The sequence below is a fragment of the Rhipicephalus microplus genome, chromosome 7 (genome assembly GCF_043290135.1).
Source record: "Rhipicephalus microplus isolate Deutch F79 chromosome 7, USDA_Rmic, whole genome shotgun sequence".
NCBI lineage: Eukaryota > Metazoa > Arthropoda > Arachnida > Ixodida > Ixodidae > Rhipicephalus > Rhipicephalus microplus.
This window is the reverse complement of record NC_134706.1, coordinates 161,198,354-161,224,358: the sequence shown is the minus strand read 5'-3', so window position 1 is coordinate 161,224,358 and position 26,005 is coordinate 161,198,354. Positions and strand designations below refer to the sequence as shown.

The window sequence follows — 26,005 nt, the reverse complement described above, 5'->3', positions numbered from 1 at the left end:
AACAGCATCACTAAGCCCGGTCTGGAACATTCGCTCGTCCTCAGGATATGCCAAGCTCGCCACGGCTGGCCTGGTAGCACCGGCGCGGTCCCTTTTGGTCCCTCAGGTTGAACGGACTGCTCTCTTGCTAGTGGCCATGCTCTCTAGTGTGTCAATGCCCTCCAGCTCACGTGCACCACGTTCCTTTGTCTCACGCACACACCTTCGTCGTACTCAGTTCTTTTCCACTTTCGGTTTGCTCTTTCAGTTTCAGTTTCATTCTAATTTCATATAGCGAGTTTTGGCTATAGCATTTTATTTTTCGAATTTCGTGTGGTTTGTTATAACAAGGTTCGACTGTGGATGTTTTCTGCATTTAGTCTGAAAGTCAATTTTCTTAGTTTTTTGGTGATACGAAATTTTAGGTGACACAAGTATTTCTGCTCCCCCCTGAGATTCACATGGCTGACATTCTTCTGTAATTTAATTGATATCAGAATTATTAGGAGTGTACTGCTTAGATGTGGCATAGCTCTAGGTGGAGTGATTAAGGAGAGGTGCCTCGTTTGTCAAATGTATATGACATATCTATCAATAATATTTCTTTTTGTTTTCTACATGTATATTGGTGTGTTCACAGTAGTCACTTTCACGCATCCAGGTGGAGCAGTGTCGGGACGCCCTGGCTGCAGAGATGTTTGGCCTGATCGGGAGGGAGCCCGAGTTTGCGCACCTTCTGGTCCAGTGGTACCAGCTGCAGGCCGAGCACCACCGGCGGGCCCTGCAGCACATTGACGCCGCCCTGCCCGGCCTCTGGGGGCTCATTGGTAGGGCTTCCATGAATAGCAGTTTGGGATATTTAGTGTAGCGTCATCTTCAAACAGTTCACACATGTGAAGGCACATTCAACTCAAGAACTAATTTGTTGTCAGTTCTTCCGGGTGCCTTTTGAGTGTTTGTGCACTGTTTGAAGATTACACCTTCCGATAATTGACACGACACATATGTCGTGTACGCTCACACCAGCCGACACATGGCCACTCCAAGTGTTGTGCGTCGCTTGCAGGTGCAGCCAACGCGCTCATGCTCGCGTGATGCCGGATCATGCGATCCTCTTTTCCCCCTCTCCCACCTCTTACGCTCACTTCAAACAGTAATAAAAGCAGTTTCCCGCCAGCCGCCGTCTCGTGTGGTCTCTGCGACGTGAAGCCCCGATGTCCCGACTTAACAATACAGTGAAACCTCGTTAAACAGTACCCGCGTAAACAGTAGTTTCTTTTTAAAAGTAGTGAAGTCAAATGCCTGACTCGGCGGCTATTGAACATAATGTATTTTGTATCTGCCTATGCCGTACCAGCTTATCGCGTATGTATCGGTTAATAAGTAGTTTTTCCAATTTTCGTTGCGCACTCGCCGCAACATGTCGTCCCCCACTGGGCGTCCGGACAGAACAGCAAGCCCCAGAGATCGAAACACGCCTCGCTTGTTTGTGTTGATATGATGGATGGATGGATGGATGGATGGATGGATGGATGTGGCTGTACCCTTTAGATCGGGCGGCGGCTAACGCCACCTAGCCGTAATACTTAGTGAACTAACCATTACATTTATCTTTTTTTTCCCTTTAAATAATGAAGTTGAGGATTCGTACTTCGCAGTGAAGGGTTTAATTTTCACTCGTGCCTTGACTTTAGCCACCAATCAGATAACCTCCTTCTAGTTAAGTCTACCCGCTTAAAGTCTATTTTGCCCTCGCTGTCCCTAAATCCCAGTGCTTTGAAAAACTCTGCGCCATCATCCTGAACTATAGGGTGAAGCCCTTTACAGAACATTATCAAGTGTTCGGCAGTTTCTTCTTCCTCTCCACACGCACTGCATACTGTGTCGACCCCTTCGTATTTGGCCCGATATGTCTTGGTTCGCAGTACTCCCGTCCTGGCCTCAAACAGTAGAGAACTACCCCGAGTATTATCATAGATCCTTTCCTTGGCAATTTCCTGCTTAAAAGTTCGATAGATCTCTAGTGCAGACTTCTTAATCATGCCCATTTTCCACATGTCAGTCTCCGTTTCCTTCACTTTTTTCTTAACCGATAGTTCTTTTTGGTTTGGCCACCTGCTGTTTTCTAAGTATTTACCAGTCAACTTCCTGGTTCGCTTCCTCCATTTTGTATCGACATTCTTCATGTACAAGTAGCTGAAAACCTTCCTAGCCCAACGCTCTTCCCCCATTTCTCTCAATCGCTTCTCAAATTTTATCTTGCTGCTAGCTTCCCTGCCCTCAAATGATGTCCATCCCATATCACCTTGTACTTCCTGATTTGGTGTATTCCCGTGAGCTCCTAAAGCAAGCCTACCTATTCCACGTTGCTTAATTTCTAATCTTGCTTGAACTTCTGATCTCATGCACAAGACCGCATTGCTGAACGTCAGCCCAGGAACCATGACCCCTTTCCATATTCCTCTCACAACATCATACCTATTGTAATTCCACAGTGCCCTATTTTTCATGACTGCTGCATTCCTGTTACCTTTAGTCGTCACGTATATTTCGTGTTCCCTCAGATACTCGGTCCCATTGCTTATCCATACGCCCAGATATTCGTATTTATCTGTTATCTCTAGCGTGACCTCCTGTATTCTAAGCTCACTACCTTCGTTGTCATTGAAAATCATGACTGCTGATTTTTCCCTACTGAATCTAAAATCTAACCTATGTCCCTCATTACCGCAGATGTCCATCAATCTCTGCAAATCTTCCTTGTTGTTGGCCATTAGCACTATATCATCTGCGTACATTAATGCTGGTAGTGCCTGATCAATAAGTTTTCCTTGTTTGACTAAAGAGAGGTTGAAGCCCAGTCCACATCCCTCTAATTTTGCCTCTAATCCTTGTAGGTACATCATGAATAATAAGGGTGACAGGGGGCACCCCGGCCTAAGCCCCCGTTTTACCTCTGCAGGCTTGGATACCTGTTTTTCCCACTTTATAACTACCTTGTTACCTTTATAGACACCCTTTAAAAGATTAGTGACTACATGTTCCACGCCTAGTGTGTCCAGTATTCCCCACAATTCCTCTTGAACCACGCTATCGTACGCTCCCTTGATATCCAAAAATGCTAGCCACAGGGGCCTGTGTTCTTTTTCTGCTATTTCGATGCACTGCGTCAGTGAGAACAGATTGTCTTCCAACCTCCTGTGTTTCCGAAACCCATTCTGCAGTTCCCCCAGCACCCCCTCATCCTCTATCCACGCCTGCAGTCTTTCCTTTATAATCTGCATCGCCAGCCTGTAGACCACTGATGTCATTGTTATAGGACGGTAGTTGTTTATGTCAGCTTTGTCCCCCTTTCCTTTATAGATCATGCTCATCCTGCTAAGTTTCCATCCATCAGGAACTTCGCCATCGATTATTATTGTACTCACTGCCTCTCTCAAAGCCTGCTTAGACTTCGGACCTAATGTTTTTATCAGCCTAATTGGAATGCCATCTGGGCCTGTTGATGTACTACTAGGAACCCTTTTCTCAGCCCTTTCCCACTCTTGTTGTGAAAATGGAGCCATTGCACCACTTGATTCGTCTTTGTCTATTGTGGTGCATAAAGTACTTCTTTGGCAGCTGTGTTGGTGAGCGCCATCTCTTGGATTTTTTTTGCAACAAGAAGCACTTGGCCGGCTAGGCTTCTGTTGTTGTCCACGCGATGGCGCTTTGCACAAACATGCAAACACGGTGTGCGCTTGCTTTGCTTTCTTTGTTCCTTTGGCGCCGTGCATAGGTGTTCTCTGGTTGATCTGTGCCGTACAGCTCTCGCGTCGTTTTTGACGTGTTGTGTATGTGTGCTTGTACTGCTTTGTACTTGCGTCATGTCGAAGCTGGAACAAAAGCATCGAGTGCTGAAAATAGAGGAGAAATTGGACATAATTTGTGCTATTGAAAATGGCACGAAAAAATCGGCGCTGGCACGCGAAGAGGACCTGCCATTAACCACGGTGTGTGGAATTTGGAATTCCAAAAAGAAGTTGTTCGGCAGTGCTGCTGCAACTGCGAAAGGGTGCCGGCTGCACGGTTCGGTGTTTTCGGATGTAGAGGAGGTGCTGGTGAAGTGGCTAAAAGCTGCCCGGTCAAAAAATCTGTCTATCAGCAGACCCCTGCTCATAGAGAAGTCCCTGGTTTTTGCCTTGCAGCTCAACCATGACAACTTCGTGTGCAGCAATGGCTGGCTGGCCAGATTTAAGGCGAGGCACGGCATTACCACGAGGACTGTTTCGGGAGAAGGTGCTGCTGCTGACGTAGATGGCACGGAGCAGTGGCAAAATGGTCAGCTGAAGAACATCTTGGAAGACTACGCACCTGATGACATCTTTAATATGGATGAATGGGCACTATTCTTTAAGCTGCTACCAGACAAAATGCTCGCGTTCAAAGGCGAGACGTGCACCGGCGGCAAACATGCAAAAGACAGAATATCAGTGGCGTTTTGCGTAAACATGACTTCAACCGACAAAACTCCGCTCCTGGTGATTGGAAAGTCGGCGAAGCCTAGATGTTTCAAAGGCGCCCGGTTGCCATCAGGGGTCATTTATCGCAGCAACACCAAAGCATGGATGACGGCAAAACTCTTTGAGGGGTACGTGCGCCTCATCGATCGTCGTTTTGCGGCTAAGAACAGAATAGTTGTTATTATTTTAGACAACACTTCGGCGCACGTCGCCCTGGACAACCTGACGGCTGTGAAGTTGGCGTTTCTGTCACCAAACACAACAGCGATTGCCCAGCCCTTGGACCAAGGCGTCATTCGAGCTGTAAAACGGCTCTACAAGAAGAATCTGCTGCGCAGGTTTCTTCTCGCCATTGAATGTGGCAAATTATTCTCTATCGACCTGAGTGGCGTGATTCACCTGCTCGAATACTCGTAGCGGCAGTTTGAAGCAACGACAGTTCAAAATTGCTTCAAGCGTGCTGGCTTCAGTGTGTGTGCGGGCGACGCAGATGACGCCAGTGACACCATCGACCAGACTTCGGACATCGTAGACGAAGCTTGCAAAACTCTGCTAGCTGAAGTGCTGGAGCGGCCGGGCGTTACGGAACGCATTTCCTTTCCCGACTTCAGAGACGCAGACAGTGATGTGCAGACATCTCTGGACATGTCCGACGAAGCCATTGTTTCCTCGGTTGTCGAAGTGTCGCCAAATGATAGTGATGAGGACGACATGGAAAGCGACAACACGGGTGATCCAGGTCCGACAATGGCCGAAGCTGCGCATTGCATCAGCGTCATGCGGGTATTTGCCGAGAAGAGGGGGCTGGCGGAAAAGCTGGCTCACAGCAAAAGTGAGTTTGAGGCGGCTGTCGTTGCTGCTAGGCCGCCGCATCTTCAGATGAAGATTACAGACTTTGTCACGCGAAGTTAATAAATTACTGCACGTTTTTTGTTGTTTCATCGCACTCCCTGAAGGTTTCTTTTTTGACAGGCAAGTGAGCGACCTGACGCTATTTCGGTTAAGCAGTACTACCGTTTAGTACGTACTTTTTCCGAGCTCCGGCCAACTACGGTTTAATGAGGTTTCACTGTATACTCTCAGCTAATGGTCTGCTACTCCCCTCAACTTGGTAGTCTAAATGGTAAAAAATAAAAAAAATGGCAAATGGCAGCAAATGGCAGCGTCGTCGTGTCTCGTGTACGGTGCATTTGGCGGCAGCCACTAGACGGAAATAGCTGTCCTGCGGCTTCGTCATGCGTCCATCTGTGAGCCTTGAGCGCACTGCACTATCTGGGATATCTTGCCACTTTTCTCACCTGTGCCACTGATTTTTTGTGCTGCTGTTCACTTGACGGCTGCCTATATCACAACCGCTTCTGATGAAATAGAAAAAAAAATTGCTTGACGAGATGCGATGCTGCCTTCAAACTTCAAAGTGCCGCATAGGAGCTTTAAGACCACCAGGATTTCCAATGCCATGGTTGGTATTCAGGACAATGGCATACACGAACATGTAGATGACCCGAGCAGCAATATCGATGAAGAGATCTAGCTAGGATATTCGCAGCAAGATGCCAGATATATCGTCGTTGGGTATATATGGCACGTTTAGCTAAATTTTTGCATACACGGATCTAAAGTTCAACAAAAATTAAACACTTGCATGTGAGAGCCACACCCCAAAGTTCTGAAAAAAAAAAGTGCAGCCCTCACACGAGTCTACATGGTAACTTTCAACCTAACTTAACTACAGCTCAAGGGTAGTTAGGTGGCTGCACTGGTTATGGTACTCTAGGACCTTTTGTCTGATCTTAGTATAATGAAAAAAAAAATGTCGGAATCGCCTAACCGCTGTCTCTGTCCAATGGACATAGGCTTACAATAAATGTCAAGTGTAGCCAAGTGTTTGACTGTCAACCATTACTTCGTTGTATGGCAAGGTTTCACAGTAGTAGGGCATCTTTTGAGAAACCACGAGAAAAGTTGCTGTAATACTCTGGGAAAGTCTGGTGTAGTCATGCTGTTAAACACTTTCAGAAGTGCATTAAGATAACAAAGGCAAGTCATTATGCATGACTCATCCTTTGGAAGACATACAGTTGAACATTAGTGCTTGACGGGGACAGCTCTAAGGTTTTCATGACAAAAAGTTTGAAGTGATGGATTTGGCAAAAGCATGTGATCCGTCTTCTAAATTACCAAAAAGAGTTTACGACATGTAGGAGAGTACTTTTCTGGAGCAACTTCATTTCTGACAAATTTCATTCGACTAGCACCAGGCACATTGACATATCTTGGGGGAGGGTGTGGTGTTTTATCACAGTCATCCATGAAACGCATATGGTACTATGACAGAAACTATCTTCCACATGCAGTGACTGAAAGACCGATCAATCGGCAGTGTGGCCCAATTATGTCAATACGTTTCTACATGCATGCTTGCTACGCCCTGGTCACTCAGTATTTCAATTATGATTGTGCTGCCATTGCACATGGGCGAAAGCAGTGTCTCAGTGCATGCACCCAATCCTTGTTCACACAGAGGGACAACACGAGCTTGATTGGTTTTTTACAGTCCATTGCTAGAGTGCTGCGTGGTCATTTTCAAGTTGTATAGTTGCCCCGCCGCGGTGGTCTAGTGGCTAAGGTACTCGACTGCTGACCCGCAGGTCGCTTGTTCGAATCCCGGCTGCGGCTGCATTTCCGATGGAGGCGGAAATGTTGTAGGCCCGTGTGCTCAGATTTGGGCGCACGTTAAAGAACCCCAGGTGGTCGAAATTTCCGGAGCCCTCCACTACGGCGTCTCTCGTAATCATATGGTGGTTTTGGGACGTTAAACCCCACACATCAATCAATCAAGTTGTATAGTTGCTTGTGATACACTTGCAAACCTTATGGTATCGAAGTGGGGTCTGACATTAATATGCTCTTTTTATATCCTGAAATTTATTACAAATGTAATATTGTATTTATGACAAAACTAATCAGCATTATCATCATTATTTTCATTCATTACTCCTTAAAGGCCCCTCTTGGGGTATTACATAAGGGGGAGCATACATCAGAAAAAAAGAATGTTGAAAGAGACATGAATTAAGCAAATACAATAAAAGCAACATTTATTTTATTATAACTGCTGATATGCTAGAGCCATAATTAGATATAACTGATAATTTATTACACAGAGGTCTGACTGTAATCTCTTACATAGCATTTTTTATTTACCAGTTGTGGTTTGGGATTTGGATAGGTCACTGTAAAAATACTTTATTGATGTAATACTCAAATTTTCAGGAAACTCCCCCCAGAAGCCAGTGTTTGGCTTTCCTCTGGAGGAACACCTTCGCGTAAATGGGCGTCGCATCGCCCTTGTGGTCGAGAAGTGCACTGCCTGTCTGCTTGCCTCCGGCATGGATGAAGAGGTAAGACACGCTTCTGACCACACTGTTGCACCCGGCTGATCTTACACTCTTTGTGGGCTTGTGCGAGGGGTCGGTGAATTTCAGCATTGAAATTAGGCTTGTGCGAATATTTTAATGTTTCCAATATTCGCACAAATAGTAGACTATCTGAGTTTGTTCGATTTGAATGTAAATTTTGAAATTTTTTAAGTATTCCCAATGAATGAATAGATGTACATTAGTCTGCATGTAACCGCTTGTAAAGATGGTTTCACTGCACTGTAGAAGGTGCTCAACCATGAAAAAAATCTTTTCAGGGGAAATCCACTCTGCCATGAAGCCCCCCCTTCGAATTTAAAGGGGTGCTGCAACACTTTGTGAGCATAGTCAGAAAACGCTGCCGATCGGTAGCGGAGGCTCTCCACAACACGCGAGCCAAATATTATAGTGCAGCGCGCGCCCTGCGATTCTCAATAAAATCTCAGTCAGCTAAAAATTGCTTTCTTCTCCCAGCAAATGATGTCACTAGCTCAAAAATTACTTGTCTCACAGCCGTTGTATCAGCCAAGAGTTGATTTGATCATGATGATGAAAAACTTTATTACATCTATGGAGGAACAGGTGGAGTCTCTAGTCCAGGACTCCATTGGTCTGCGCCCCAGTCCTTGCGTGGGCCACTAGGGCCTCTTGGACCCCCTGGTTCGGGTTGGACAGGGCCACTTCCCATCCATCTCTACTGAAATTCTTAAAGACATCTGTTTTAGATGTATTGCTATGGCACTCCCATGCTATATCATTGAGTGTAACTAGATTAGTGTCGCACAGCGTACATGTGGGTGTGGGGTACTAGTCAGGGTCGATTTTTGAGTGTACGTGTGGGTTGGCATACGATAACATTTGTAAGTGGTGCCAGGCTACCTGTGCGGCTTTATTGAGTTGAGGATGCGAGGGGTGGGGGGGAGGTTATATTCTCCAAGCATGCCTTAGGGCTGATTTGAGCTTGGCACGCTCGGTCGTTACTGGGGCCGCCATGGGAGGCCGCCACTTGTCCACACATATGTGTGAAATCGCTCTGGAAAGCCCCATATTCGAGGAGAAAACAAAGAGGTAAAAAGTGCTCAAAGTCATAAGGCACGCGTGACGTATTTTCTTTCCCTGTGCCTGCCCTTCCTGCGTAGCTTCCAGCGTTCTCGTTGGGACAAGAAGAGAGAATGAAATTGCAGCCTGCGACAAATCTTTGCAACTCCACTCATACTGGACGAATTCTTAAAATTTTTGGGGCGGTTCATTTGCGAGGCAATAAGCTTCTTTAGTGAATCCATCCCATGGCTACTTCAAGGAGTGTTGCAGGGCTCCTTTGGATGAACATATTACCCTTAAATTAATTCATCATTTTATTAAGCCCAAAGGGGCAGTGCAATCAAATTTGGAGGCTAAAGCAAGCCTCTTGTGAGTTTCCTCGGTATGCTAGTAGGACAATCCGCACAAATTGGTCGGACACAGCAGACATTTGAAATATTTTTGAATTCACCTCCAAAGTGTGCCTAAATGCTTATTCTCCTGAGCAAAGCCCATCGCAAGTTCGTTTATTTCTGTCGTAGCTCTCTAGGAAGGCCAACTAAAGTTGCAGTGACATCACACCGGACCTGTAATGAGGTGTGCGCAGGTTTTCCTTCCAGGAGGAACAAAGGTTGATCGCAGTGCACCTTTTTCCTATTATGCCAACATGTGGGGCTGTGTTTGCACAACCCCCCTTAGGTGACTATGGGGATGGCCGCCCCCTTACCCCCGTCTTGTGCGCACGCCTATTGTAGTGAGGAGAGTGACCTCCGGACAGGAAATCTCCGCCACGTGCTTAACGGCAAAGCATCGGGGCTATTCCATGTTCGTTTTGCAAGTGCTTGTGCGGCACGTGTGTGCTAGAAAGCCAGCGAGAACACACAAAAATCTGCTGGACGTGCATCACAGCCCTGTGTGACCATGTGACCAAGCCACCGACACTGCTACGTCACAGCCCAATTCTGCACCTAAAAACAAAAACGAGCCGAAAATGGTCCACATAAAAATGGTGATAATAATAAATTTAGTGAAAATAAATGAATCTTGGTGCGTGTATCATGCTTCCTGGAGCTATAAGAAATGCTTGTAGCAAAGAATGTGCAAGCAACAAAAATGGTAGCACCACCCCTTTAAAAGCTTCTTATCAAGTCAAGTCAAGTCAAGTTTATTAAATAGTTCAGTTGAGTTACATGGTTAGCGTTATTACAGCAGGAGCTCCAAAAGTTTCAGAGAAACTGACAGGGGGACCTCCTATGGCTACATGGATGGGGTGATTACAAAAAATACAGCAATAGTATACGGACTTGTGAGTAATAATGAATAATCTTGATTAACAATAAAAATACGTTCAATAAACAACATAATGGTAATACTCACTATTGAAAAATAACAAGGAAATAGTCAAAAGCAAGTGAAGACGAAAAACAATATTAATGAACTCTACGTGACAAATGCAAAATGTTTCATTATCAGTGTTATCAATTATACAAAGGCAAATTGAAGTAGTAAAATAGCACAGAACTGCAGAGAGCTATTAACAGTTAATTACACAAATCAGATGAGTTGATTAATTCCTGAACGTAATATTTCTTACTGCGCGAAGTGAAAATATGGATGTTTTGCGATGATTTCAATTCGAAAGGCAATGAATTCCAAATGGCTATGCTAGTAAATAAGGTTGAGAACTTGCCGTAGTTTGTCCTTACGGCCGGCAAAAGAAGATTATTGCACTGGGAAAACCGGGTGATGTTACCATTAGTTAAGTGACGATGATCAATGCATGCAATAAAAATGTCATGCGTGATGAGTCTAAAGGCAACAATGGACATTCTATGACAAAATAATTGTCTCAATGGGAGTATGTTAAGCTGAGGAAACAACGAGCTGCAGGAGAAGTAAAATGGGCTGAAAGTCATTAATCTAACTGCTTGATTCTGAAGTCGCTGCAAACGTTTGATGTGCATGAAATATGTGTTGGCCCAAGATGATATGCAGTACGAAATATGGCCATGAATATAAGCAAAATACAAAGTACATATGATGTGAGGCGGAAAATAAGTTCGTGTCTTGATGATAACGTGAATACCAAATGCAATCTTTTTAACGAGTGATGCTGCATGTTTATGAAATTTTAGTTCGCTATCTAAGATGACGCCAAGAAACCGCGCTTCACTGGAAATGTTTATGACGGTATTACCAATGTGAAGGGAAGGTTGTATGTTAAGTGAAATGCGCGGGGAATGGAACAACATAAACACGGCTTTAGTAGCATTGATCTGAAGATAATTGGCCTGGCACCATAAAGTTATGTTATGTAAATCTGTGTTGAGGTCAGACGGGAGTGACGAAACTGATTTAGATGACTGAAAGATGGTTGTGTCGTCAGCGTAAAGTATGCACTTGGTCCTTGTAAGAATGGTAGGTAGATCATTAATAAACATCAAAAATAAAATGGGCCTAAAATTGATCCCTGTGGAAACCAACGTTAATTAACTTGGGCGTTGAAAGGTGGCCATTAACATGAACCATTTGAGACCGGTTACTGAGGTAGCTCTTAATAAAACTTAGTGGCGGACCAGACATACCAAATGATTCGAGTTTAGCAAGTAGAACGTGATGATTTATTGTGTCAAAAGCCTTCGTCAAATCGATAAACACAGATCCCACAAGTAACCCTCTATCAATAGCTTGTTTAATTTCCTCCATTAAGGTAATTAGTGCCAGCTCAGTTGAGTATCCTTGACGGAATCCGAATTGTTGTGGAGATAAAAGATTAAATTTTTTCAGATAACGCATTAATCTAATGTGGAATAACTTTTCAATTACCTTACCGAAGAAAGGCAGGATACAGATTGGCCTATAATTCTGTACAAAAGTCTTATCACCCTTCTTAAAAACTGGAACTATTTTACCAGTCTTAAGGCAGCTCGGAAACACACCCGCTGAAAACAGCTTGTTAATAATTACTGCCAAAGGTGGTGATATTAAGTTTGAAACTAGTTTTACTTTAAGAGGATCAATATGATCTAAACCAGCACTTGTGGTCTTTAGTGATGTGATGACCTGAAGGACTTCATCTGCAGACGAGGAATGAAGATAAAAAGAATGAGTACACAGTGGTATATTGCGTAAATGACCTGGTGATTGCTGCATATCCGCAGATGCGCAGAAATGCTTACTGAACCTGGCGGCTACTCTTACAGGGTCGGTATACAGTTCGTCACCTTGTTTTATTTTTATTGTGGGCTCTGAGCAGTTTTTCATGTTCAAAAATTCTTTAATGATTACCCAGCAGTGTCTCGTGTCACCTGTGTTTTTCACAATGAGATTCTGGTAGTAATTGCGCTTAGCACGCCTAAGTAAGGAATATAATGTTGCTGAGTATTTGTGAAAGCGGCATTTTAATGCGAGGTTATAAGGCTGCGACTTTAGTTTCTTATCAAGGTTATTTTTTTTTATTAATGGACTTCAATAACGAGTTGCTTATCTATGGATTTCTAGGGGAACGATACCACTTCGTGACAGTAGTGGAAGTGGTGCATGCATCTATACCTGAAGCTATTACTTCTGAGAAAGACTCAAAAGTCTTTTCTGTGCAGTCTAGATTAGTCACCGATGTCCAATCTACAGTGCTAATTATTTGCACAAACTTGTCCGCGTCGAATCGGCGTTTCGTAAAGATGTTACTGGCCTTGGTATTTTCGGAGCCCAGAATGAAAAATACGGGATTATGGTCTGTAATGCTATGATCTATTACAGCTGCAACGTGTTCAGTGGAAATGTTGGAGATGATATGATCTATTAGGGTATTCGAACCTAGTAAATCGTTTCTAGTTGGTGCTGAGATATGCGACGTAAAGCCATAGAAGTATAAACAGTTCATATATTCTAAGCACGATGCACTATCATAATCAATAATGTTTATATTAAAATCACCACATAAGACAACGTTTTTATTTTCCCTTACTAGGTTATTAAGAATGATGCTTAACTGATTACAAAAATCGGAATACGACGATGAAGGTGACCGATAAATGGAAGCTATAATAGTACTACGGCTATTCATTGGTATAACACTATGGTTGAATTCAAGCCAAACAGATTCACATAAAATATTGTTGAAGGTTATGTCACTACGGCGTGTGTAGGTTAAGGATGAGTTGACAAGTATGGCACTACCGCCACCACGACAGAGCTCCCGATTACAGTATTCAGAATAATAACCTGGCAATCTGTACAAGTTATCCTCATTACCAGACAACCAAGTTTCAGATAAACATATGACAGAGAATGAATGTTTAAGCAAGGAAACCAACGCAACAAGGTCATCCTGGTGCTTTCTAAGACTGCGAATGTTTAAGTGAAGTAGTGATAGGGATGGTGACTTCTCGAGTAGCAATTCTGATGTTTGCTGGCACGAGAATGCAGCCATGTTGATCTAAGGTCGGTTTAAAATGGGGACTGATAGGATATCTAAGAGAATACTCGGAGATCTTCTGCGCATGCAATTCGAAACGCGCGACTGTCATCCGCCTTTCTGGCTTTGATTGTACAATTGTCAGTCCAGAGATGCTTCCACTGGTTGGCTTTCTTAAGCGCAAGTGCCTGTGCAAAAAGGCGCTTTCCCTCTGGTGTGAGATGGTCATTCACATACACAGGTTTAGGGCCTGTGCTCTGAGAAAACCCTATATCTGTGGTAGACAGGCGTGCCTTTCTTGCCTTCTTAGCGAATTCAGCCTTCTTGTTTCTCGAACAGAATCGCGCAATAATGTTGCTTCCATTCTTTGCGGGCAGCCGATGCGCGGCGTCTATGTCTGTATCGGCAATTGGACAACCAATTTTCTCTCCGATAACCTGGACGATTGCCAAGCAGTCTTCGCCCTTTGTCTCAGGGATTCCCTTCAGTTCAACATTAATAAGTCGCGAGTATTGTTCGAGATCGCACATTTGTTTACTGAGCTTCTTATTCTCATCCCTCAGGACCTTGTTTTCTTTAGTTAGTGCCTCATTGTCATTCTTTACACGTTCATAGAGGTCATTGAACATCACAAGGCTTGTTTTCATCTCTGCGACCTCCTGCCGAAGAGCCGAGCCTGTAATTCCTTTGCTAGTTCCGCGCTAGTCGGAATTCTCAAGATAAGTAATGAAGAAAAGTAAACTCAAAATACGGAACACAAGACACAAAATAAAAAAAGAAAATAAACTATATAAACTATATTAAAGGCAGCAGTGGAAGCGAGAAAAAATGCAAAACAGAAAGGAGTGCACCGAGAAGCAACGAACCTGGACGGAGCGAACACAAAGGTCAATGCTTGTACACAGCCGCAACCACTGCTGCCAAAATGACAAGCAATAGAAAACGATGGTCTATTTGTAAGGCTCCTTGTCCGGTAGATGGCGAACGTAGCGGCTGAAGTTCAGTGACGTAGTTGCACGTGCCGAGGATACAGCAGCAGCAGCTAGGCAGTGCTGTCCAGTGAGCCGTGCAGATAAGATTCACCACCTGGACGGAGCAAACACAAGGGTCAATGCTTGTACACAGCCGCAACAACTGCTGCCAAAAATGATGGCTTATATGCTCTAAGTATAACAAATTTTGAAATATTACGGTAGTGTACTGGTTATCACTCTCGTCCTATCACAAGTCAAATCCTGCTGCTGCTCAAAGCTGTTTTGACTTCCTTTAGAACAAAAAAAAATTGCATTTGTATAGAGGCTCTACTTCAATTAAAAGAATATTGTGCAGGTTAGTTAAGTCACGATAAATATGCCCATTTTTTTATATGTCATATATACTGTATTAATTCGATTTGAAATTATTCGACCAAAATCACTTATCACTTCTAAAACACTTCGAACCTAAAATTCACTATTCGCACAAGCCTATATACAGTATAACCTCGTTACAATGGATCTGCTTACAGCAGACATTCGAATACTACATACTAATTACCGTATTTACTCGCATAATCGGCACACTCGCATAATAGGCGCACCCCTAGTTTGGTCGCGGAAAATTCGATTTTTTTTAATTCCGCGCATAATAAGCGCACCCCGAACTTGGCCGTGATCAGAAACGATTCTACCCCCCAGCGGTACAGTTGGAACGCGGTCCCCGTACCCTGAAGAAAAAAAGAAGGCAAATCGACGAGCAAATAAAAAAAATTCGAAGTGCAACGACCTAACCAACGTGTTTGTCGAAATAAAACTTAAAAAAAAAAAAAACGTCCATGAGCGAAAAAAAAACGGCTGTTTCATCAATTACTGATACCCCCCAAATCGCCGCGCTTTTTGGAGGTCACGTGTACAACGCCGGGGGCTCGATCGCCATCACCACCATCAGAGAAAAAGAAAGAAACGCCATTTTGCAAGCGGTGTGCGTATGTTGTGGTCGTGTATTGAACTTTGGTTCCACCGTGGGGAAGTACGCGAGCTACACGGCTGGGTTTAAACTGAAGGCAGTGCGGTACGCGCTGGAGCACGGCAACTGGGCTGCAAGCAGGCATTTCGGCGTTGGAGAAACCAGTATTCGGTACTGGAGGGACCAAGAAGAAAAACTTAAGGCGACGAAGAAGACACGACGGGCTTTCCGCGGTGCCAAGACCGGCAGGTATCCGAACGTCGAAGAGCAACTGGTCCGGCATATACGGGAGCTACGACAAGACGGCTGTGCTTTGTCGTTGGATATTGTGCAGACTGAGGCGCGCAGAATAGCCTGAGCGCAGGGCATCGAAGCAAAAGAGTTACTTTTGTGTAAATAAATTTTACGTGTGTGTGTGCAGTTGACGGCTCTCGCTTGTTCATTAAAAGGTACGTAGGTATGTTTGTTTTATGCTGAATTAATTGGTAAACGATAAAGTCGCCTTTTACTTGACAAGTGTGCAAATTTAAAGTGCGAGAACCGAGTTGAAAAAATTTTCGAAAATTTTACCTCGCGTAATTGGCGCACCCCTAACTTCGAGCCGGATTTTCTGAAAAAAAAGTGCGCCTATTATGCGAGTAAATACGGTAGTAGCATTGTGCCGACATTGTTGCACTTATTTAGCTTCTTTTACAGTGGATTCTAGTACAACAGATATCAGGATGTAATTGACTAAAATGCAAGGCCAGCAAGGTGGTCAGGACTCCTTTACAGCGGGCTTTTCTACTGCGGACATCATAAATTCCATAACTTCCGACTTCAAACATCACTTGGCGTACTTGTGGGGCAGGAACAGTGCCGTGGATATCGGCGCACTGATTTTAAAACGAAGGCCGCTGATCTTCGGTCTGTTAACGATTAAATACACAGCGTGCGTGGTTTTGCGTGTTAGGCCTCCGACACGCGAAATTGCTGGCTGCTGCCACCACTGTTATGAGCAGTCGGTGCGTGGGGAGCTTGGCCGGGGTCCGCTACCAATGCACAAGATGCCTATTCGCAGTTCGAAGGAGCTAGCGGCTGATGTGATTCGTTACTTGCGATGAAGCACATTACGGCTTTTTCACTTTTGCATACCGGCTATCATTATAGTCTTGCCTGCCACGTTTGGGGCAAAGTTAGGCCTAGCCACGAGTTTGAGCAGCAAGCGCGGCTGCAATGTGCATGACTCTGGTGCCCAATGTTTCTAATTACGACATGCTCGATCGCGAGTACAGAGATTTCTCCTGCGGTAGTCTTCATCACAAGGTCTGAAGCACTGATAAGCAGAACCTTCCCACCACTCGGTCAACACTGTGAAAGTCAGTTCGAGATAAGTGTGTGCAATGTTCACGACGAGAGCGGCACGCAATCGTAGTTGACTGAACTTCTGCTTGTAGCTGCCTTAGCTAAGGCGTAATTGGATCCCGAATTATCGTCTACCCGTCAACACAGAACGAGCCCAGAAACATCACTAAGTAATGCAATTTTAGACAGCCGCGACCTCGCGACGCACAAGAAGCTGACGATGCTATCCCAGAGGCGTATCCTGGAACGACCATTAGACCAACGAGGTGTACTGGAGCAACGTGGCAGAAGCAGTCAATCAGAGGTCTTGAAATGAATTTCGAACGTATGCTTTTCGATCATGAAATACTCTTCACTAGGTACTTCTACATCAAGCCCAAAATGGTGGTGGGCAGTTGTACTGTTGCGAAGCTATGAATTTTTTAAAAACATTTTTTTTTGTGTGTGTGTGTGTGTGCGACTTTCATAATGATTTTCACCAGCTCTACAGGTGCAAAAACCTTTTTGCAGCACATCTGCGTAGTTTTCTGTAAAGTATTTTGGAATTGGTCGGAAAATGTTTACAAAAACTGAAGATGTGATTTTCAAAAAAATCTATTTTCTTATCCCCATGGAAAATAAATTCGTATATGACTCGTAGTTCTCTGTTTATAACAGACCCATTCTGTGTTTTCATAAATGTCTGTTGTAGCAGTACTTGGATTTTAAATACTCCTTTTACAACAGACTAAAATGCTCTTCACTATGAAGGTCTGTTATAATGAAGTTATACTAGAGTGATTTCGTCAAATAATTCTGAATCGTATTCGAATAGTATATAACACGTGTGTTTCAGAAGCACCAGAGAGACCGCAGAACCGATACGTCTTCGGTTTATTGTTCACAGAACGAGTTAAAAAAAAAAATATATGGAGCGTGCCTCTGGCCACTTCTTCTTCCTCGCTTTCGAGCTCTATCTGCAATCTGTTTTCTATATCTTCCCGCCGATCAGATTCAACCGAAGCAACCTTCGAGTGAATGCAGCAGTTGAATGTGCTTCTTGACTAGTTTTCCTTCAGGTGTATGGAGCAAGCATGTTCTCATTAGTCCATCCTTGCCTGGGAAAATCTTTTCGACCTTGCAGAGTTTCCACTGTGTTCTTTTTCGTGCTTCTCCAAGCAGAAGTACATCCCCTTGTATATTTGTGTGACCCTCTATTTTTCTACTGGCACACTAAAGCTCTCTCAGGTACTCCTTTTTCCATCTGGTCCACCATGTTATCATTGCCTGTTTTCTTGCACTCCAGTAATTCAGCAAACTGTATTCTCCGAGTCTGCTGTCTTCCTGCTTGTTCATTGCTTGCCTGCCTTCTATAACGTCCGCCAGTGTGATGGGTTGTGGCTAGTTAGGATCGTCATACACATAAGTAAGAGGCCAGGTATTAATTACTCCTTCTGCTTCAATAACCACAGTCCGTAGTTTTTCTTCATCCAAAAGTCCAGCACCTATAGTGTTTGCCATGGACGTCTTAAAGCTTCTGATCAGTCTTTCATAAAATCCTCCCCACCATGGTGCTAACTTTATATTAAACTTCCATTTCATTTTCAGGTTACTGGTATACTGTTGTGCCCTTTCATCTTCCATCTTTAATATCTTGTTCATCTCTTTCTCAGATTTCTTGAACGCTCTTGCATTATCACTGTAAATTGTTGTACACAATCCTCTTCTAGCTACGAATCTTCGGAATGCTTGCATAAATGCTTCTGATGACATCCTCTTAACCAACTCCAGTTGTACGGCTCTTGTTACTGCGCACGTAAATATCACAATGCAGAACTTTGTAGTTTTGTTGCCTTTCTCTTCTCGAGTATTCAGCGGTCCAGCAAAATCTATACCAACTGTGTCGAATGGCCTCGCCTGCGTTATCCTGTCAGCCGGCAGTGATAAAATTTCTTGTGCCATTGGTCTAGAAATAAACCTTCTACATGTGATGCATTTCTTTATAACATATTTCACCATCTGTCAGCCATGCACAATCCAAAACCTCGTTCTCAGATGTGTCAATATTGCCGCAACGCCACCCTGCATTGTCACTTGATATGCATTCAGAACTAGGAGTTCTGAAAAGTGACTCTCTCTTGGTAAAACAATAGGATGCTTCTCATCGAAGCTTAAATCACTCCACTGAAGCCTCCCTTTTACTTTTGGGAAACCTTGATCGTCTTCGAAGATGTTTGTGCTGTACAGATTCATGTTGTCATATATTCGTGTCACTGCATTTGTAACGTTTTCTGCTCCTGCTTTATCAGCACAAACTGTGCCTTGTCCAATTCTTCTTCTGTGAACGAACCTGTTTTCCTTTCTTTTCGTCGGTTTCCTATATAATGCGTCACCCTGCGGTAACTCGTAACACTTTCTTGTATAATCCAAACCTATTCACATCGATTATCTTTTCTTGACTCCTGGTGGTAGTTAAGCTTGCCACTGTCTTTTCGTCGTCTTTGTTGTCATCACTGTCCGCTTCTTGCGGGATGTCATAATCAGGCCATTGTTTTTCATTCTTTATCCCCGAGGGGCCTTTCCAGCATAATTCACTGTTCAGCAAACGTTTCATCTTCATCCCCCTTGTCATCAAATCTGCAGGATTTTCATCACTTTTAACATAGCACCATTGACTGTCGTTGGACTTGCTCTTGATTTCTGCTGCGCGGTTGCGAACAAACAGATATTTCGTCTTGTTTGACTTTATCCAGCATAATACAATTTGAGAGTCAGTCCAGAGTTTCACACTCCTTAGTTTCCTGATGAAATTCTCAGTTATATGACTGGCGAATCTGACTGATCTTGTGGCAGTCAACAACTCCATTTTCGCTGCCCCGCCGCGGTGGTCTAGTGGCTAAGGTACTCGGCTGCTGTTATGCCAGCGAGTCCTCGTCAAACGTCCGTGCCTCTGAAACAGGCAATCTGGGTCAAGGCCAGCCCGCACTCCGCCGGGCGCGAACAACTCCACGGCGTGAACACGCGCGGCGCATCTGTGGCCCACGTGCATTGAGTCAGTTGCGCACGTGACAGCGAGCCGGCGTCCTCATGTCTGGTGGCCTGACGCATCGCGCGGCGAACCCCATTGGAGGAGCCTGCTCGGAAGACCAGCGGCGCTTCTGATTGGACATTTTAGTTGGGCCCGGTGTAAATAAAAGAAGCCCTGCGGCGCGTCGCGATCGGCGGTCCTATGTGAGAGGCGTCCCCGTGTCGGAGTGCCGACATGTGTGTGAGTCAGCGGTCTTAGGCGAAAGGCTGACCTATGTGTTAGAGAGGAGAGCTCGGCTCTTCGAGTCTCTGTCGGCCCCAGTGCCGAAATTGTAACGCCTCTGTATATATGCTGTACATAAACCTTGTTTAACTCACCGTCGTCTCGTCCGCTCGTCTCCTCAGCTCTGCGCAGAAGCAGTCGCGAGCTGAGAAACATACGCTACCAAACGGCTGGTGACCTTCCCGGCGGGGTCGAAAGCAGTGGCGCCTCCGGGACCGCGTCGGCGTCGCCGTCTTTCGCAACAGTGGTGGCTTCGGCGGGATCGGTCCGCCGTTTCTCAACAGTGGAGGTCAGCGGCGGGATCGGTCCGTCGCTACGCAACAGTGGTGGCTTCGGCGGGATCGGTCCGACGCTACGCAACAGTGGTTGGCAGCTGCGGGATCGGCCGGCGTCAGCGACATCGATGCGGTGAGTGCCTGATGTTTTCCCCTCAGTTCACCAGACTGCTCTAGCTCAGGTTGTAGTAGTTTAGAGAAGGGCTGTGTGAAGCATTAGAGTGAGCTTTGATCGTTTCAAGCAAAGTCAAAGTGCTTTGAAACAAAAGTTAATGCGGAGGGGGTAAACACGGGAGAGTGAAAAATTGCTTGCGCGTCTTGCTAGTTGACTTATAGTGGGTACGGCAAGTAAATTGTTAACAGGGGCAAACAGAAAGAGGCTAGTGTGAACGATGGAGAACCTTAAAGTGAAGGAACTCATCGAAATTTGTGAGGAACTCGGCATTACTTTGGGCCGTGCGAAACGAAAGCAAGCGATCCTTGATATCATGAAGGATGAGGGAGTGTCGGCTGAGGAAGTCGATGAGGCCTGGGTGGATATTAAAGCACGCCGTGAGGAGGCTGAAAGGCGAGAAGTAGAAGCTCGCGAAGAAGCTGAAAGGCGCGAAGCTCGCGAACGTGAAGAAGCTGAAAGGCGCGAAGCTCGCGAAGAAGCTGAAAGGCGCGAACGTCGCGAGGAGGCCGAGAGACAAGAGCGCCTAGAGTTGAAACGACTAGAATTGGCAATCCTACAGTGTTCGCAGGCGCCTAGCGTAGCTTCTCCGACGATTCAGGTCAGCGGTTTTAGAATTCGGGACCAACTGCCACCGTTCGTAGTAGGCGAGGACATGGCGAAGTATCTCGTCAAGTTTGAACACGTCTGTGAGCGAAATGCTTTGGAGCAGTCTCTTTGGGCGCGGAACCTGCTAGCTCTTCTTCCCGGCGAAGTGTCCGACGCGATAACTTGCTTGTCGAGGGAAGCGTTTGAGAGCTATGACGAGGTTAAGGAAGTGCTCTTGAGACGTTATAAGTTGTCACCCGAGGCTTTCAGGCAAAGGTTCCGGTATGCTGAAAAGGGGAATGAGTCACACGTTGACTTCGCGTTTCGTCTTAAAGCCGATTTAATTGAATGGCTCAAGGGCGAAGGTGTTTATGATGATCGCGATAAAGTGGTGGAATGCGTTGCACTGGAGCAGTTCTACCGCTGCATCGAGGATAATGTCAGACTTTGGCTGCAGGACAGACTTAGTGAAGTACAGCTAAACAAGGCAGCAGAGTTAGCTGAGGAGTATTATACTCGCCGAAAGTTGCACAGCAGGGCAGTGCGCGTTGAAAAAGATGAGAGAAAAGAGGGCTTTTCAAGGAAACCTGATCAACGGAAACCCGTTCCGCACCGTAATTTCAAAAAGGACCCATCTCTTACTAAGGACAGTGTAGGGGAAGGGCAAGCAGAAGCGGAGAAATCGAGTGAGGTTTCTACCACACAGGCATTTGAATCGGAAAACAAACGGAAGCCGCTAATCTGCTACAACTGTAAAAAGGAAGGGCACATCGCGAGAAACTGTCAGGAAAAGTTTGCCTTCGCAACGATCCGAGAATCAGAGAAAAACATTCGGTTGTTGGAGCCGTATCTCCAAGAAATTAGGGTGAATAAGAAAACGTGCCGAGCACTTAGAGACTCAGCGGCAACCATGGACGTTGTCCATCCTTCATTGGTGTCTCCGGATGACTTCACAGGAGAATGCGCGTGGATCAGGCAGGTCGCCGAGGAGCAGAGTGTTCGCTTACCAATCGCCACCGTTGTCATTGAAGGCCCGTTCGGTAAGCTTTGCACCGAAGCAGCTGTGTCTGCCGCGCTGAACGATCGTTTTCCTTATCTTTTCTCCAACAACTCGGAGCAGCTTCTCAAAGAGCAGGGCAAATCGTTCTTCCCCAACTTAGCGTGCATGGCTCTCACGCGATCGCAAGCGCGGAAGCTATCGCGGCAGCTTGATCTGGTTCCATGCGGTGAACTCTCAAGTGACCTTGTCGGCGGGTCGACGGAACCCCAGAAAGGAAAGTTTCCGCATGAGTCATGGGAGCAGTCACGCGAGCGGCCCGTCGTCGACACGACCGGCGCGGTTTCCGGAGAAAGGGGAGACGACGTGGCGCCATTGAGTCAGAGCGAGAGGGTTGCAACGCTCTCGCCTGTAGCGGAAAGTTGGAGCGAGCTGCCGAGAGTTGATCGAGAGACGCTCATTGGAGAGCAACGTGAGGATTTCTCGATTGAAGCGCTAGTGGAAAGCCAAATTGAAGCGCGAGTGGAAAGCCAGAAAAACGCGGCAAAAGTGCTGTCGAAGGAGCACTACGAGAAATCGGGGAAGAAGCGCGCTTTTGAAGTTGATAATCAGGTAATGCGGCTGCAGCCACCCAAAAGGAACAAGCTTGAGGTTGATTGGGAAGGGCCCGCCACAGTATTATCGAAGCCTTGCGATACAACTTATGAGGTGCAAGTAGGAAGGCGGCAGAACAAAATTTACAACTTGATGAAACCCAATGTTCAACATCAAGCGGTCGTAAATCAGCTGTTGAAGGCTTCAAAGGAAGAGGGAGCAGAAAATTTGAGTTCTAGTGAGGTGATCGAAGGGGGATCGAAAGTAATTTGGGAGCAGATAAACCTAGAGCCTAGCTTAAGTGAAGGAGGACCTGAGAAAGAGGACCTGAGAAAGATTGGTTCCGAGTTTGAAGACGTGTTTTCGGACCGCCCCGGAAACATGAGGGTGATCGAACACGATATCGAGCTAAGCGGTGAGGAGTCAATCAGTAGCAAGCCGTATCGTTGTTCCCCTGTGCAACGTCGCAAGTGTGAGCCGCTCTTGGTGCCGCATAGGTATCGTCGCCTAAAAGTGGCCGGTTACTGAAGTGGAGCATGTTGCTCCACAGCGCAACTTTGACGTTCGCTATCAAAAAAAAAAATAAAGGAAAGGTAAACGCTAATGCAGGTGCATTGAGCAGTGCGTTCCAGCTAGTAACTTCTCAACTTTTCGGTTTCTGGCTGGCGATTCGGGGCAAAATTTTGACCTCCTCACGACCTGGGCTGAGCGCTCTTGTTTAGAGTGATCTCAAGGGGCCCACTTTGTGGTATTCTAATTCGTTACGTTGTTGTACGTGGGAAAAAAAATTGAGTTGTCATTTTAGGGGTCTTTTGTCCCACATGTGCCTCTTGATGTAGAGGGAACAAAATTCCGATAAACACGTAGATAGGTATATGTTGTACTATACTTTGTCTGGTGTTCTGTCGGGTGACCGAGGGCACTTGCTTGTGTCGTGTGTTGTCTGTTGTCGAACCGTTCTTAGCAAGTTGCAGAACCATCGACAAGTGCTGAAACCGAAAATGGTCAGAAGAGACGAGCGAAGTTGGCCAGCAAGTTGTGGCGACAAGCCAGTGGAGCGGGGATCCGTCGTCAATGATGGGATGTGTTCCCGGAACAGTCTGGAGCTGTATTCTCCCCATGGCCCTGGAGGCGAACCTGGAGGGACCTGGCGAACGAGCGCACCTGACATCCGAGCCCCGTGGAAGCAGCTCGTCTTTCCGGTGCATTGTCTGGCGGCGGGGGTGCTGTTATGCCAGCGAGTCCTCGTCAAACGTCCGTGCCTCTGAAACAGGCAATCTGGGTCAAGGCCAGCCCGCACTCCGCCGGGCGCGAACAACTCCACGGCGTGAACACGCGCGGCGCATCTGTGGCCCACGTGCATTGAGTCAGTTGCGCACGTGACAGCGAGCCGGCGTCCTCATGTCTGGTGGCCTGACGCATCGCGCGGCGAACCCCATTGGAGGAGCCTGCTCGGAAGACCAGCGGCGCTTCTGATTGGACATTTTAGTTGGGCCCGGTGTAAATAAAAGAAGCCCTGCGGCGCGTCGCGATCGGCGGTCCTATGTGAGAGGCGTCCCCGTGTCGGAGTGCCGACATGTGTGTGAGTCAGCGGTCTTAGGCGAAAGGCTGACCTATGTGTTAGAGAGGAGAGCTCGGCTCTTCGAGTCTCTGTCGGCCCCAGTGCCGAAATTGTAACGCCTCTGTATATATGCTGTACATAAACCTTGTTTAACTCACCGTCGTCTCGTCCGCTCGTCTCCTCAGCTCTGCGCAGAAGCAGTCGCGAGCTGAGAAACATACGCTACCAAACGGCTGGTGACCTTCCCGGCGGGGTCGAAAGCAGTGGCGCCTCCGGGACCGCGTCGGCGTCGCCGTCTTTCGCAACAGTGGTGGCTTCGGCGGGATCGGTCCGCCGTTTCTCAACAGTGGAGGTCAGCGGCGGGATCGGTCCGTCGCTTCGCAACACTGCTGACCCGCCAGTCGCGGGTTCAAATCCCGGCTGCGGCGGCTGCATTTCCGATGGAGGCGGAAATGTAGGCCCGTGTACTCAGATTTGGGTGCACATTAAAGAACCCCAGGTGGTCGAAATTTCCGGAGCCCTCCACTACGGCGTCTCATAATCATATGGTGGTTTTGGGACGTTAAACCCCACAGATCTATCTAACTCCATTTTCGCTAGTGTAATCTTTTTGATTGGAGTGACTCTACCTTTTGCAATAATTAGGTTGGCTTCATTGCTTCCATCCGAATATTCTGTTACAATGTATGTTGCTGCTCCACTAGCCATTGGAGTTGCCTCGGGGAACGTGTACAGTCGATGTTTTCGCTTCAGCTTGCCTGTTGTCATAGCATCTGTTATCAGTGAAGTCATCTAATTGCTGAAGCTCCTCCGACCAGTCTTTCCAAGCTGATCGATGCTGGCTTGGTAACGGGTCGTCCTATTTCAGTTTTTTCGTCCAAATTTTTTGCAGCAATATTTTTGCTCTAACTGAAAATGGTGTCGAAAAACCTAGAGGGTCGTATAGCCTTGCCGTAGCTTGCAAAACCTGTCTTTTTGAGAGTTGTCTCATGTCCTTGCCATTTCGCCATGTAGTGTCGGGAAAGCTCAACACGTCATCTACGAAATTCCATTCCAGTACCAAAATCTTAATTTGCCCCTCTTTTTTTATCCCTCGATCCAGATCATCTCCTCCTTCATCAAATAGTTTTCTTAGTTCGGCGTCATAGTTCATTTTCTTAAATTCAATCCCTTATTATGAGAAATGTCTCTTGCTTCTTTGTATATCTTTGTCGATGTTGAGTATTCGTCGGCTCCTAGTAAGAAGGCATCGACATAGATTCCTTTCCGAAGTTGCGCCACAACTGCTGGATATTTCTCTTCGAATTTATTCAAATTTTGATGAATTGTGGCCGCTAGAAGAAAGCTGCTTGGTGTAGTTCCGAAAGTAACCCTCGTCATCCTCCACATTTTTATCTTCGGGCTTGGCATATCTTCGCTGGGTATTCTTTCCCATCATATAAATCACAGTGCGTCTTGGTCATTTTTGTGTCTTGTGATCTGTAAAAATGCCTTTTCCACGTCGGCTGACATGGCGATCTTGTGATGTCGAAAGTTCATCAGCAAACTTGTGATGATGGGGTTAAGGTTTGGCTCATTTTCCAGGTTGTCATTCAAAGATTCCCCTGGATTCTGGCTTGACGATGTGTCAAATACGATCCGTATTTTTGACGTTTGGTCCTTCTTAATTACCGCTTGATGCGGCATGAAGTATACAAATTTGTTCTGTATATCTAAATGTCATCTTCTTCGACGTTTTCTGCTATTTCTTGCTCGAAGTTGTCTCGGATAGCTTTGTCGTAGGCTAGGAGGTCATCTTTATCCTTGTATAATTTCTTTGTCACCTGAATAAGCCTCTTCTCTGCAATGGTGTTGTTGTCGCCGAATGTTACGTTTTCCTTTTTTGGTAGCCGCACTTGGTA

The 26,005-nt window shown here is 45.9% G+C and overlaps 1 protein-coding gene across 1 annotated transcript in view; it reads left to right on the top strand.

The window, feature by feature from the left end:
- LOC119179528 (rho GTPase-activating protein 17) overlaps positions 1-26,005 on the top strand; it is a 228,763-nt gene that overhangs the window by 141,943 nt on the left and 60,815 nt on the right. The window contains exons 7-8 of the mRNA XM_037430621.2: positions 641-806; positions 7,758-7,885. Of these exons, the coding sequence (XP_037286518.2) occupies positions 641-806; positions 7,758-7,885 (294 nt within the window). The remainder of the gene's footprint in view (positions 1-640; positions 807-7,757; positions 7,886-26,005) is intronic.